Here is a 15,132-nt window from a genome sequence, read left to right as displayed (position 1 = left end):
TGGGCCCCTGACACAAGGCCCAGCCTCTCCTGACGTACACCGTGATTCACAGTCCCGTCCAGGCCCCGGCTCGGCCAGTCCCTCGGATTACGGTCCCTCCAGTCCCCAAGGTTGCTCCCTCCACATGCACACACCTGCCAAACCCCAGGGCTGCACCACTTCCACAGGACCTGGGGTCTGGAGCCCCACGCGGGGTCCCCCGACGGCCGGGCCTCTGAAGTTCAGAGTCGGGACACGGATGTGAAGGCTCGTACGGCCACCTCCGTCTGCTGGAGCTGGTCCCATGACAGCCTCCGAGGTGCAGGCTGACGACAGTCACCCCCTGGGAGCCAGGCCCGGGCATCTGTGGGCAATCGGGATTTGACTTGTGTGCCTGCTGAGCGCAGACTCCGTGGCGGCCTTGTGTCCACGAGCCTGTTCCTGCCGCATGTTCCCACAGCCGCAGGTGTCACCAGCACCAGCACCATCTTCCCCAGCCCGAGGGGACCAGTCCTGTGGCTGCAAAGTGGCAGGTTTGGGTCTCAGGTGAGGGCCTGGATCTCACGCTGAACCTGACGGCGACCATGCACGGCCCAGGGGTGGGAGCAAGCACCCCGTGAGACAGCAGCACCACCTGCATCCTACCCTCTCCAGATGGCTCTGCGCGTCTCTGCACCCCCAGCTCCCCACCCTCCAGGGGAGCGCCCGGGGGCTCCCCTTCGTCCATCTGTCCCACAGGAACAAGAGGGAGATGATCACCTCGGGAGGCAGCCCAACAGATGGGAGCCCGTTCCCACAGTAACCCGAGGTCACTGGGAAACCGCCTGGTGACATTGTCAAGGCAAACCATTCCTTCCAGTGGGTGGTGACCCTCACGTTAATGCCGAGAAACGAGCGGCCTCGCATTGTCCGCGCACCACAGAGCAAACTCTAGTGACCATGGACGTCCCAAGGACAACAGAAACCAAAGTTGTCGCCACCCTGCTGCCCACCAGGGTTTATGCTCTCCTTCCATCAAAGGGGAAATGGCCTGAAAGCAATGCCACCAGTGCTGTTTTCCCGGCCATGTCAGCATTACCAGCTGGGCCCCCAGGTCACCAGTTGGGACCTGTCACTGTCCGCCACCCACACCTGTGGCTCTTGGGGGTCTGCTTCCTGCCCAGGGACCACACAGAGCCATGGGAGGCCCCGGGAGGGAAAGAACCTCCTGAGGCTCAAGGCAGATGACACTCAGCCCACGAGGCCACCGGGGCAGGAGCCGGGCCGTGTACGAGACAGCCGCTTGAGACGGCCTTGCCTCCTGAGGCCCCGGATCTAACGCATGCAAGGCATTTCACTCTGTCACCTTACTTTCCTCCAAGACGATCATGTGAGTACAAGAGAAGCCACGCGGAGCCTGTGTCCCCCAAGCCAGCTGCCACCAGAAGGCACGGACATCCCCGGAGTGTTTGGCTGCCCTAAGAAAACCCTGCCAAGGGGCTGGCTGGGCAGGCTTGTCACCCCACCCCAAGGCCACCGACCGGCACACGGCACCCCCTCAACACCTCATGCTTGCCTGCCCCAGGGGTCTGCAAACCTGTGCACCCAGGGGCCTCGGTGTGCAGAGGAGCAGCCGGGTCAGCACGACACCACATCCCTGAGCAAACCTTGAGGTAACAGATGGTCAGGTTCAGAAGGCCGCACATGGAAATCGCTGCGTCTGCCAAATCTGGCCTCACCTGAAGGACTGCGCTTCGAAGTTACGGCCCCCAGGAGGGCTACAAAAGAAAATTGCCAACACTGAAAATAAAAATATTAAGAAGCGGTAATAAATCTCTCAAAGAAAGTGGGTCATTGAGAGTTATTGTAGCTCTAAGAAATGGTGCTCTCAGAGGTGACCTCGGTGTCGCTGAACCCAAGAGCCATCTGCAGCCCTCCTCCCGGGCAGGTGGCTCGGGGTCCTGGGCCCCGGCTCTCCTGGGCCTTCTCCACTAGCAGGCCTGAGGCTGACCCCACTTGCACCCCTTAGAGGCCGCCCTGCACGCCCATGTCTTTGCAGCCCGTCCCCATGGCTCGGCCTCCGAGCGACACCCCAACACTGCCTGGGAGGCTCCTTGTGCACCGTGCGGTGGGTGGGCCAACCCCACCTGGTGGCCCCGGGCCCACCAGCTGTGCTCGTTTGTGGTCCTGCTTGGCATTGGCTGTGCCTCCCAGGACAGACATCCCCACCCCATACAATCCTTGGCGCACACATCTGCCAAACACAGCTTGAACCCTGAGCGTCTTTCCTCCTCTTCTTCCAGGCAAATGTGAAAGGTGTTTCAGAAGGTCACAGGGCCCAGCTGAGTCGGGATGTGACCCTTTCCACTCAGGGCAGGGGGTCGAGCTCACAGGAGAGCGCCAGTGTGGACACAGAAGAGGCTGGAGGGTGAAGTCACATCAGCTCTGGGCACTGTGACACCAGGGCAGGTCACTGAGCCCCCGGAGGAAAGGGCTAGAAAGGGCCACAGGGCACAGAGACCCACCCAAATAGGCCGCGTTCGGAGGAGATGGGAAGGGCTGCAAGCCAGGCATAAGGAGGCATCTGCACCCTGACAGCGCCTCCAGCCCCACCGTCACCCAGGGCGGCCCCACCCCGGGCCGGTCAGGAATGTCCCCAGAAGGCAGCCAGGTTGACCAAGCCCCCATCCTCACCCCTCTGTCCCAGAACAACTCAGACTAGAACAAAATTGGTCAGGTCACAGAAATTTGGCTTCTTATTCGTCCAACCTTAAAGAGGAAGCAAAACAAAGGCATGACCCCTTGGACAGTAAATTGTCTCCGTGTCCGGAGAACTACGCGCTGAGGGACTGTCCTCCGGGCCTTCACAGCGGACAGAGAATGTGTGCACATCTCGGAGAAAGGGTCATCCTGTGAAGCTCGTGCGAAGTGGCCCAAAGGTCTGGGCGACTCTGTCTGGGGTGGACGCACAGAGAACGAAGGCCAGCACCGAGGCCCGTCACAGGAGGGACTGAGAAGCCGGCACCGGGGTGCATGTCCTATGGGCAGGAAAGGATTCGAAGTCCCCTGTCCCAGAATATAAATCGATGTCCTGCGTCCTCCACCTGGAAGGTGGCACCAAGCCACCCCACCTCGGCCAGCTTTCACTGTGGGCGAGGTTGGAAGGAACCCCAGCTGGGCCAGTCTCGTGGCACCCGCGTCTCTCTCCTGCCCACCCCTTCCACCAAGGCCGGATAGTCCATGTGGTGACACCTGAGACCAGGAGGAAGTTCTCCTAACCTGGGGCTACTCTTCATACACCAGTGTTTATGCTTCTAGATTCTGGATACTGTTAGTGGCAAACAGCAGGAACATGATTTGCAGGCTTTTCCATAAACTTTAACATCTGAAATAAATCAGAATTTGGTCTGTTTATAAATGCATACATACCATACTGTTCTTTGCTGTATTAATTAATGTATTTTTATTTCTGGTCTTTCCTGTTCCCCCATGGCCTGTCCCCCCAGAGAGCCACCAAGGATTTCTACCTTCACTGACCCAGGAAAGCCCAGCCTTCTAGAATGAGAGAGAGTGGGGATGCCGGTGAGGCAGGGAGCCCAGGACACAGGCCCTGGCTGATGGCGGGAGGTGGGAGCGAGTGTGGAAGCCTGACCAGAGGGCGGGCAGCGCTGGGGCAGAGCCAAGTGCCTGTGGGAGCACCTGTGACAGCCAGCCTGCTGCACCTGCTGCTGTCAGAAAAGGTGAGCTGCGGTCATGCACATGTGGACCAACTGCGGCTGTGCTCAGCCCCCGAAGCCTCCAACAGGACGTGGCAGGTGCTACTGCCAGGGAGGGCAGGTCCCCCAAGGGTGTGGGTGGTGCCACGCGGACTGTAGTTGGGGAGGGGGACTTGAGTGGTGAGTTCATTCCACATGGATGCTACTCCCCATGTGCTCCTTGGAGATCGCCATGTGGACCCCCCAGGACATCCGCTCTGCGTAGAAGGATGAAGGCCCCACGTAGGCAAATCCGGCTGTGGTGGTCCCGGCCCAGGGCCCAGTCTGCAGGGCCTTCCCAGGGGCATCCATGCGGCCACTGCTTGTAACCGTCTCCGTGTCCTGCTGCCTGTGGCAGGTGCGCATGTGGAAGGGGACTGCGATGAGACATGGCTGAGGGTGGGGATGAAGATCTGTGCCCTCGGCTATTAGCTGTCCTGGAAACACAATAGATGATCTGGTTCAGAAGGACAGCTCTTGGGGTGCCTGGGGGGCTCAGGGAGTGAGGTATCTGCCTTCAGCTCAGGTCATGATCTCAGGGTCCTAGAATCGAGCCCACATGGGGCTCCCTGCTCCATGGGGAGTCTGCTCCTCCCTCTCCCTCTGCCCCCCACCTTGTACTCCTTCTCTCTCAAATAAATTAATTAAAAATTTAAAAGGACAGCACCCAGGGAATCCACAGCGTCGCATTTTACAGGTGTATCCCCTGCAGTCTCCATGAAGAGATGCTACTGGGCACTCATATAGGGTTTCCAAGACAGCAATAAGCCCCCCACAATGCTTTGAATTCAAACAGGCCAACATATTAAGAAAAATTCTCAGTGCAGTGGATGGCGGAGGGCAGAAACGGGCAGGCGGGCAGCAGAGCCACCGCCAAGTTTCCAAGGCTGGGTCTGAGCTGCAGGTCTTGGAGAAACATGATTCCTAAGAAGAGAGAGGCTCGCAGAAGCCAGAAATACTAGAACATTCCCAGGACATGTGAAGGGTGTCCGAGTACTCTGCAGATGCAGGATAACTAAGGGCTTCGTTTCAGGTCGCACATCACAGCCCGTCTGCGCACAATGAACCCGTCTTGACCATCTTGGTGGGAGGCTCACTGCTCCTCATGCCCCAGCCCTCACGGCAGCGTGGAATGTGGGCAGGCTGGCGTTCACCTTCTTGGGAAATCGAGCAATTTGAACTTCCTGAGTTTCCCATTTGGTTTTACGAGTCACAATCATTTCCACTAAAGGTTGAAGACCCTGATGGTGTAACCGCGTGTTCAGCTGAATCGAATTGTAATAACCAGTGGTTCTGGCCGGTGTCCAGCGGGGTGTCGCACGCACGGGGGCCCGGGTCACCTCTCCCACAGACGCGGACGCCAGTGGTGACCCCGTGACCTAGGCAGACGGATCCCTTCCAAGGTGCCTCGCTGGCTCCCAGTCCTGAGTGGGCAGTGATCCTTGATTTCCTGGGAACTCTCAGAGACCCGAAAAGTCTGCACGGACAGAGGGGAATGACTACCTGGAACACAGGTACCAGGGACACACGCTTGTCCATCTAAAAACAGATTTGCTCTTTCCCAGGACAGGGGCCTCGTGCGCAGGCCTGTCATGTATGCCGAGAGGGGGACACCGCACCCCAGCACCACGGACGAGCCGCCTGAACTGCGGCAGCTTCCCCTCCTCTCGCCCGCATGTCACCGCATCAAAGGCCACTTCTCCAGGATACCTTCACCCTGACAAACCGCATCTGCAGCAACCTTATCTCTGAATCGGGCCCCTCCTGGGTCTGGCAGAAACACACCCAGCAGCAGTACCCGGCACAGGGCAGCAGGTGTGGCCTCGGGCAGTGTCCCTGGGAGGCCAGTGGCTATGCCCCGGGACTTTCAGGTAGGCATCAAGGTGCGGGGTAGGGGGTGAGGAAGGTCCTATCACGGAGTGGGGGGTGGGGAAGGTCCCATAAGGGGAAGGGGAGGTGAGGAAGGTCCCATCACAGGCAGAGGCGCCAGAGACGGGCCCAGTCCCCCCATAGAGCCTGGGGGCCACTCCCTAAGAGGATGTAAGGCAACCAATTAAGCTAAAATGGGGTTTCCTGGAGGAGCCTCCCCCCGGGAGCGAGTGCACCTTTGGGGGGCAGGCAGAGAGCAGGGGAGGGTCCCGCGCAGCCGGACGTGCCCCAGGGGATGCCCAGGGCGAGGGCCTTGGAAGCCCTCCTGGGGTTGGGCAGGAGCCCCCAAGGGACCCAGAAGTGAGGTCGCAGCGATACCCGCTCTGGCTGCATCGGCGGGAAGGGCCTGAGTCACTCACTCGACTGGCGCGGCCCCCGGAGCACAAGGAAGCCGGCGACCGGTCAGGCCTCCGGGGACTGTCTGCACTCCGGAGGCTTCGAGGAAAACTTTCTCCGCCCTGCGGAAGGGCCTCGCCCTCCCATGTTTCCTGGAAAGTGAGCAAGACTTTCCTGAGCTGGTCCGTTTGGCTGAGAACGTTCCTGCGGACCATTCCCTTTAACCACGAGACTGGATTCCGTCCAACAGAAGCTCCTGGAGGCAAGGAAAGTCCTCGCTTCGAGGACGCGGCCCCACGTGGCCCCACGCGCGGTGCAAGGTGAGCACGGGCCCCAGCGGAGGGCTGTGAGCTGGGTGCAGGGTGACAGCCCCGGGGACGCTCGCCTCCAGAGCGCGCGGGGTGAGGCGGAGAGCAGACGACCAGGAGGCCCGGAGCCCCGACCTCAGGCGGAGCAACACCCCAACGGTGGCGAGGGCTCCCTGGGGGCATCTCCTGCTGCTCCTCTGCCCTGATCACACCCTCCAGCCCCGGGGAGGACAGCGCCTCCTGCCCTGCAGGTGTCACTCCTGCCACCCAGACCAGGAGGGCCTGACTCATCTGCCTTCTACCCTTGCTGGCACACACTGAACCCCCTCCTTTGTCAAAGGAACTCCAACTTTATTTGGGGCGCCCATGGGCCCCTATGCAGATGCCCTCTCCCAGACTCCCTGAAAACTGGGAGTGGCCATAAAGAGCCCAGACTCTGAGACCCTGGGGAATGTCTGCTGATCTCCTGAGAAAAAAGGCAGGCCCAGCTGTGTGCACAAATGACCCACTTCCTGGGATGTGGCTCATGTAGACACCCACCGTACCCCCGGAACCAGGATCTCAGGCTGCAGACAGCCTGGCACATGCCAGCAGCAGGGCCATGAGCTATGAACCTCTCCCAGACTTCCCAGACTTCCCACACTGTGCCCCCTGGGCCGGCCCCAACCCCCATCCCTGCACCTTGTGCCCCAGGACTGGCCCCTGACCCCCACTCCCTGCATCGTGTGCCCCCTGGACCGGCCCCTGATCCCCGTCCCCTGCACCGTGTGTCCCTGGGCCGACCCTGATCCCTGTCCCCTGCACCGTGTGCCCCTGGGCCAGCCCTGACCCCTGTCCCCATCCCCTGCATCATGTGCCCCCTGGACTGGCCCCTGATCCCCGTCCCCTGCACCGTGTGCCCCTGGGCCGGCCCTGATCCCCGTCCCCTGCACCGTGTGCCCCCTGGGCTGGCCCTGACCCCCGAGCCTGCACTGTGTGCCCCCTGGACTGGCCCTGACCCCTGAGCCTGCACTGTGTGCCCCCTCGGCTGGCCCCTGACCCCCATCCCCTACACCGTGTGCCCCCTGGACTGGCTTCTGATCCCCATCCCCTTCACCGTGTGCCCCTGGACCAGCCCCTGACCCCCATCCCCTCACCATGTGTCCCTGGACTGGCCCCTGAGTTCTGCCCCCTCATCCTGTGCCCTTGGACCAGCCCCTGATCCCCTTCCCCTGCACCGTGTGCCACTGGACCAGCCCCTGACATCCATCACCTGCATCGTGTGCCCCTGGACTGGCCCCTGACCCCCACCCCCTACACTATGTGCCCCTGGATGGGTTCCCAACCCCAGCCCTGCACTGAGCACCCCTGACAGCTGCCATATGCCTCCAGGCCAGCACTAAACACCACCACCCTCAGTGGCACCCTGAAAATAAAACTTTCTCTCTGTTTACTGGCATCCCAAGCTCCATGTTCTAGGATATTTTTAAAGCTTGAAGAACAAGGACGCTTTTGCTCTCACGCGAACAATTTGGCCTGTTACCTCCTGTTTGCTGATGCTGACAGGTCTGTCTCCAGAGAGACTCAGGTCAGACCTCCCATTTGAGCCGCACCCCCGCCCGGACTACCACCGCCTGTAGTCCCTGCTAGTCCACGGCTCAGAGACCAGAGGGATGAGAGCTGGGGTGTGAGACCCTGAGATGCCAGCTGGGGGAACACGGTCCCTTCTGTCTTGGCGGAGGCCTCCCGGGTTATCTACAGAACAGGCTCAGCCTGCACGTGGGGTTCACTGGGAGCCCAGGATAAAGACCCATGTCGCTCCCTCAGCTCTGCTGGCACCCACCTCCCAACAGGCCTGAGAAGTGTTTGCGGAATGAATGCATGAGCTTGCCCAGACTTTCACACAGAAGGCCGCCTGCTGTCCTGTGCACGCCGGCCGTGGAGCCCGGGCTCTGTGTCCGGACCCGCCATCCGCCAAGCAGAGGGCTCTCCGCCCTGGGGACACATCACGAAGCAGCAGGTGTGGAGTTCTGGGGAGGACAGCTCAGCTGCCACAACAGGCAGCCTCATTAACGCCCTGAGGCTCCTTGGGGATAAGGAGGACCCTCCAACAGCACAGGGCTTAGGGGCACCAACCCCCTGTGGTCGAAAATTCACATTTCACATTTGGCTCCCCAGAAGTTGGCGGCAGGGCCCCTGAGGAGCCGATGCCCAGGGCTGGCTGTCTACAGGGACTCTCTGAGGGGAGGGGGATTTCTGCCCAGAGTCACCGTGCAGCCCTCCAGCTGGGGGTCCCATAGCTGGGCTTTTGTCCCAGGCCCCGCCACCCCCTGGCCTTGCACACCCAGCCCTGCCCCTGCGGGAAGGAGGGGTCAAGGGTGGGCTGGAGGGCCGCCTTCCCCCCCGGAGAGACCACCTACTCACTGTACGCCCCGAGTGCAGGCCTTGCAGTTCGCTTGGCAGACTCAGAAGCGCCGCCGCCGCTCATCTCCTTGTGGAGGGGCATCCAAGTCACCTGGCTAAGGGCTGGCACGGGCATTGGCTCACCCCCGGCCCCTTCCGTGGAGTGGCGCTCAGCCGCGCCACGCGAGGCCTGGGGGAGGTGGCCAGAGGGACCCAGGGCGTCCAGGGTCTGCTCCCGTCTATGGCGCACTTGGAGGGGCCGCTGCGGGCCCAAGCGTGTCTGCACATGCTCCAAGAGCCCTGGACAAATGCCAGGCCTGCCACACCACCAGCCATAGCTCTGCCCACCGTGCCCTGGGCCCGCACCTGACACGCTGTCCATCGGGAAGCCCCCGGCTCCAGGAGGAAGATGGCACTGCTGGCAGGGGTCGGGGGGGCGGCGTGTCCAGTGTGACTCAACACACACCGCCTGCAGCCCAGGGACTTCCCGAGGTCAGGAAAGGCAGGGCGCCTGAGAATACACGTTTCCTGACGGCGCACAGACAGCCCCACAGCCACTTTCCCTCCTGCCACGTGGAGGCCACCTCTGAGACCCCAGCCCAGAAGACACCAAAGTGAGCCAGGTGAGGAATCACCCCTAGTGTAAGGGTGACCCTCAGCTGTGGGTGTGACCCTTGGGTGTGGGTGTGACCTCAGGTGTAGGGGTGTGACACTCAGGTGTGGGGGTGACCCCAGGTGTGGGGGTATGACCCTCAGGTGTGGGGGTGTGACCCTCAGGTGTGGGGGTGACCTCAGGTGTAGGGGTGTGACCCTCAGGTGTGGGGTGTGACCCTCAGGTGTAGGGGTGTGACCCTCAGGTGTGGGGTGTGACCCTCAGGTGTGGATATGGCCCTCAGGTATATGAGGGTGACCCTCAGGTGTGGGGGTGACCCTCAGGTATGTAGATGTGGCCTCAGGTGTGTGGGGGTGACCCTCAGGTGTGTGAGGGTGACCCTCAAGTGTAGGAGTGTGACCCTCAGGTGTGGGGGTGACCCTCAGGTATGTGGATGTGGCCCTCAGGTGTGTAGGGGTGACCCTCAAGTGTGTGAAGGTGACCCTCAGGTGTGGGGGTGATCCTCAGGTGTGGATATGGCCCTCAGGTATATGAGGGTGACCCTCAGGTGTGGAGGTGACCCTCAGGTATGTGGATGTGGCTTCAGGTGTGTGGGGGTGACCCTCCGGTGTAGGAGTGTGACCCTCAGGTGTGTGGATGTGGCCCTCAGGTGTGTAGGGGTGACCCTCAGGTGTGGGGGTGACCCTCAGGTGTGGGGGAGACCTGAGTGTGAAGGGAAGATGTGCCCTTCTGGGCTCACTGGGCAGAATGTCCTGGTGGAATAGCGGGAGGCAGACAAGGCTCCTGGCAGGAGCCCCGCCCTGCCGCCTTGGGGACCCTAACGCGTCGCTGTCACATGCTTCCCACCATTCTCTGTTCACAGGAAAGAAAAGCAGCCACCGCTCCCATCGGACTGGGCGGCACCAGTCTGGTCCAGAGGCAGAGCCGCGGTGCCCACATGGTGCCCACACCTGAGCATGGCCCGCATCCCGTGACAGCCCGCGCTCACAGCACCCACGGTGTTACGATGCCCGGAGAGCCGGGACAGTCCCTCCCCTCCACGGGGGAGGAAGCACGGCCACCGGCTCGTGCAGCGGAGCCTGGAGCCCGCACCAAGCCATCGGGGAACCAAGGTCCTGAGAAGCAGAATGTCTGAGAACAGCTTGTCCTCAGCAGCTGATTCAGACCATGCTTCTCCCACCCACAGGCAGGACGCCCGAAACACAGTGCACTTGAAGATGTGGCCTTGGCAAAGCCCTGGCCTTTCCCAGACTCCGTTTCCATCTCCCCATCTATGGCTTCTGTGCGGGGTTGAACCAACCAGGGCTCCCCAAAACGCCTACCCCACCCCAAGTGTCTGGGGTCTGACCGCCATGGAAAAGCAGCAGGTCGCCCAGCAAGCGGATCCTAGGTGGGCTGATCTCAGACAGTCTAGGAGGTCAGCTTGGGGTGGGAAGCTGCAGGGCGCCAGGGGGCCAGAGGGCAGCCCGCCACGCCCGGGCTCTGTCCTGAGGTCACGGGCACAGCCTCCCTGGAGACAGAGGTCCCCCATCGGAAGCACAGGCATCTGCCCTGCAACCGGCAACAGCCGGGAACATTCTGCTGTGGGCTACATACCAGAAATGCAGGGGTTGGAAGTAGCCATCCTGGAAGGCTTTCCATGAGGTGATTTGTCTCTCTCGGGAAGGAGTCCGGCCCTGAACAGTAGGGTTCCAGGAGCGAAGCCTGGGCCACCTGGGCCCAGCCTTCCTAGCTCTGAAGCTAGGGGGCCCCGCCCGCCCAGGAGCAAGAGACCACATGTGGGGAACCAGCCCAGCATGCTGCCCCCAAGCGCGTGTGGAGCAACCACTTTGCTGGGGGAACACTAGTTCCTGGAAACACAAAGATCATGTGCACTTGCCTGCCTCCCAGGAGCTCGTAACCCAGCGTGTCCTGGCTTGGCCCTTGACAGCCGAGTGACAGGGGCCTAGACCAAGGGCCCGGACGAGGGTTTCTCTGCAGTAAGAAATGGGCCTGTTAATGCGGTTCCCCAACCCGAAGGTCGTCACGCCCATCCCGAGGGGAAGGTCCAGTGGGAAGTGGACACCGTGCTCTGCAAGATGAGGGGAAGGACGAAACCAAGTCCAGGGAAGGGTGGGCCGCAGTCTTGGCCAGCACTCAGGAGCAGCTACCCCCAGGGTCAGGCCCACTGGGTGGGTGCATCTGCGGGACCCCTTGTCCCCCAGCCCCCAGGAAACCATGCCTTGTGCTTCTGCCATGAGTTTCTGCCCCATGTCTAGCTGTCTGAAACTCATTATCATGAATTGCTGTGGAATTTTGGTTTACACACCTGTGTGAAGACTCCCCTTGATTCTGTGCATATGGTGATTTTCATTCTTTTTTTTTTTTTTAATGTGAAACCAACCTTGCATTCCTGGGATCAAACCCGCCAGGTTAAGACGTGTTAAGGATCTAAGATGTAGACCCTTGCTCTACATAGCTGGATGCTATCTGTGACATATCGTCAACAACTTTTGCATCTATATTTACAAGGGATATTGATCTATGGCTTTCTTTTCTTGTAATTCGCTTGTTATGTATCTGAGCTCCACTGTTCCTATAAAATGAGTTAGAAAGCATTCCCTACTCCTTGATTTTATTAGTTTAAAACTGCTGTTAAAGCTCCCTTAAGGGATCCTTGGGTGGTGCAGCGGTTTGGCACCTGCCTTTGGCCCAGGGTGCGATCCTGGAGACCCGAGATCGAATCCCACATCGGGCTCCCAGTGCATGGAGCCTGCTTCTCCCTCTGTCTATGTCTCTGCCTCTTCTCTCTCTCTCTCTATGTGACTATCATAAATAAATAAAAATTTTAAAAAAAGCTCCCTTAAGTATTTTTTAAGATTTTTTATTTATGTATTAGAGAGAAAGACAGAGAGAGAGAGAGCATGAGCAGGGGGGAGGCACAGAGGGGGATGGAGAAGCAGGCTCCCCCACTGAGCAGGGAGCCCGGACACAGGCCTCCATCCCCGGACCCTGAGATCACGACCTGAGCTGAAGGCAGATGCCTCACTGACTGAGCCCCCAGACGCCCCTTCCCTTAAGTATTTGATATGATTCACCAGTGAACCCATCAGGCTCCAGAGTTTTTCTTTCTAGGAAGGTTTTTTATTAAGAATTCCATTTCAGGGCACCTGGCTGGCTCAGTGGGAAGAGCCTGCAGCTCTTGGTCTCAGGGTCATGGGTTCAAGCCCCTCGTTGGGTGTAGAAATGACTAAATAAATAAACAAACTTTAAAAAAAGAATTCCGTGTCTTACACAGCTATGGGCTACTCAGATTGACCATTAATTCTTGTGCCTGTTTTCATAAACCATGTTTTCAAAGAATTTGTTCTTGGATCTGACTTGTCAGACTTACCAGCATCAGTTTGCTTGTATCATTTCCATATTATCCTCCCAATGTCTGCAGGATCTCTTATGATGGCCCCTCTCTCCCAGATGCCAATAAATTTTGGATTCTTTCTTTCCCTTTTCATCATTCTTGCTAGGATTTTGCCAGTGTTGGCAAGCTCTTCGGAGAGTCAACTCTCGGCTCTACTGATTCCAGAAGGTCATCTACCTTCTTTTCCCTGATTTCTTGTCTGTAGTATTTCCTGCCTTTGACTTATTTGGGGGTTAATTTGCCTCTTTTCCCTAGCTTCTTCTGATGGAATCATATCAATTTAGAATTTTAATTCTTTTCTGATATGAGCACTCGAGGTTCAATTTCTACTCAACACGGCTTTGGCATGTCGCACAAACTGATGTGTTTATGTTTAGATGAGACATTTCCTAAGAATTGCCCTGGGATTTTTTTTTCTCTGACCTGTGGATTCTTTAAAACAATTTTTCTCATTCATTTGAGGAATATAAAAAAATAGTGAAAGGGAATAAAGGGGACAGGAGAAAAAAATGAGTGGGAAATATCAGAAAGGGAGACAGAACATGAGAGACTCCTAACTCTGGGAAATGAACAAGGGGTGGTAGAAAGGGAGGTGGGTGGGGGGTGGGGGTGACTGGGTGACAAGCACTGAGGGAGGCACTTGATGGGATGAGCACTGGGTGTTATGCTATATGTTGGCAAATTGAACACCAATTTTTTAAAAAGGTAAAAAAATAAAAATAAAAATAAAACAGTTTTGCTTAATTTCCAAATAGTTTGGGGATTTTCTAGATATCTTACTGGCCTTTAATTCTATCATGGTAAGAAAACACCCTGTATGTGAATTTAATTTTACGGAGGCTTGTTTTATACTCAGATGGGTAGTCTGCACGAGGACGCCATTCGCCCTCCCGAGCGTCTGTTTAAAACAAATCTAAAGTTTTACTGATTTGTTGGCCTGAGTGGTTTGTCCCTAAGAGAAAGAGGGGCATTGAGTATCTCCAATCACAGGACTCCAAACTCTCCTCCTCAAATAACCTGAAGTATCTATGAAATTTCTATGCAAAAACCATACCCTCCCTGTTGCTTGGGAAGAAAGCATGCCAAGACTGCAAAAATGTTAACGATGCTAGAATTAAAATAAAAAATGAATTTAAAGGCTGAAAACTGCCTGTCAGTAAGAAGAGGAAAAGCAGCAAGCCCCCGGGGCCCAGCCCGCCCTCAGCCCCCAGCTCCCAGCTGGACTGAGGCTGCAGGAGGCGCGGCCATGGGGACCCGGACCCAGCAGCCCTGAAAATGCAACCTCTCAGGCCAGCAGCTCATCAGAGAAAGCAGAAGTGGAATCAGCTCTCCTCCCCGAAGCCTGAGGGAAAGGAGGAAGGTCCACTGGCATCTGGGTGAGGAAAGGAGCGGCGTGAGTGTGGGTGGCCCCGGCCCCATGCAAAGCCTCCCTTGAAGGACCGCGATCCCCAGACTGACAGGGAAGCTGAGGTCTCACTACCAACCCCGTGCAGGAGATGGACAGGGGAGCTCAAACCCACAGACCACGCTCGGGAGCATCAGGAAAGGAACAGGGGGACAGCTGGGGACCCAGCGGTTTAGCACCGCCTTCAGCCCAGGGCCTGATCCTGGAGCCCCAGGATAGAGTCTCGTGTCGGGCTCCCTGCGTGGAGCCTGCTTCTCCCTCTGCCTGGGTCTCTGCCTCTCTCTCTGTGTCTCTCATGAATAAATACATAAAATCTAAAAAAAAAAAAAAAAAAAGGAAAGGAACAGAGACGCAGGAAGAAGAAGGAAACTGCACCTACACTCCAAACTGAGGTCACAGAGGCTGTGGTCATGTGGGTCTCAGGGTGCAGGCTCATGGAGGGTTGTGGTCATGTGGGTGTCGGGGTGCAGGCTCATGGAGGGCTGTGGTCATGTGGGTCTCAGGGTGCAGGCTCACGATGGCTGAGACACAGAGGGTTTCAGGGAGCAGAGGCACAGACCTCATAGTACTCTAGCAAATCCCCAGAAACACTGTCTCTCAGCCATAAGCAGGTGGACTTGGCGCCACTGGGTACACGGCTGCCGGTGAACCAGGCTGCCGTCCCTCGAAGCTGGCCAAGCGCAGAGCGGGGTGGTGCCTCCATAAGGGCTCCTGCCCCCCCTTAGGCAGAGACCCCCGCCAACAGCATCAGGCACAGAACGAGGGGGGTGACTGTGCAGGGCGGAGGGCAGGCCAGAGCCCCACTGTCCCCCGAGACCCCCGGCCCTGCGGAGGGCCAGGTTGGCATGAGCAGCCGAGCCTGCTCTCCTAGGAGCCTGGGCAAGGCTGGGCCACCTCACCGTGCGAGGCCACACTCAGTGCCACCCTGGCCCGCAGCCAGGGCCCTTGGCGCCCGAGACCCAGCAGAGGGGAGGGCGAGCCGTGCCCCCATCCAAGAAGAGGCTCTGGTGCCTCTCGTGCCCTGGTCACGCAGGGGTGGTCAGAGCAGT

The 15,132-nt window shown here is 58.6% G+C and overlaps 1 protein-coding gene across 1 annotated transcript; it reads left to right on the top strand.

Moving 5' to 3' along the window:
- Positions 1 to 5,388: 5,388 nt before the first annotated feature.
- LOC144284177 (uncharacterized) lies at positions 5,389 to 13,352 on the top strand. Its single transcript, XM_077848500.1, has 5 exons — positions 5,389 to 5,584; positions 5,749 to 6,298; positions 8,119 to 8,285; positions 8,708 to 9,291; positions 10,144 to 13,352. Exons 1-4 carry the CDS (start codon positions 5,389 to 5,391, stop codon positions 9,004 to 9,006), a joined length of 1,212 nt encoding a protein of 403 aa, XP_077704626.1. The 3' UTR covers positions 9,007 to 9,291; positions 10,144 to 13,352.
- Positions 13,353 to 15,132: the final 1,780 nt, after the last annotated feature.

Source organism: Canis aureus, chromosome 15 (assembly GCF_053574225.1).
Source record: "Canis aureus isolate CA01 chromosome 15, VMU_Caureus_v.1.0, whole genome shotgun sequence".
NCBI lineage: Eukaryota > Metazoa > Chordata > Mammalia > Carnivora > Canidae > Canis > Canis aureus.
Note: the sequence above shows the minus strand (reverse complement) of the source record. Positions and strands in the feature narration are given on the sequence as shown.

What these genes read in the sequence shown, in the direction of transcription:
- LOC144284177 (XM_077848500.1), top strand. Translation starts at nt 5,389, where the DNA reads ATGTCACCGCATCAAAGGCCACTTCTCCAGGATACCTTCACCCTGACA. An exon ending in CTATGCCCCGGGACTTTCAG is followed by an intron (nt 5,585 to 5,748) that starts GTAGGCATCAAG and finishes CCACTCCCTAAG; the next exon opens with AGGATGTAAGGCAACCAATT. An exon ending in GACACATCACGAAGCAGCAG is followed by an intron (nt 8,286 to 8,707) that starts GTGTGGAGTTCT and finishes CCCCGAGTGCAG; the next exon opens with GCCTTGCAGTTCGCTTGGCA.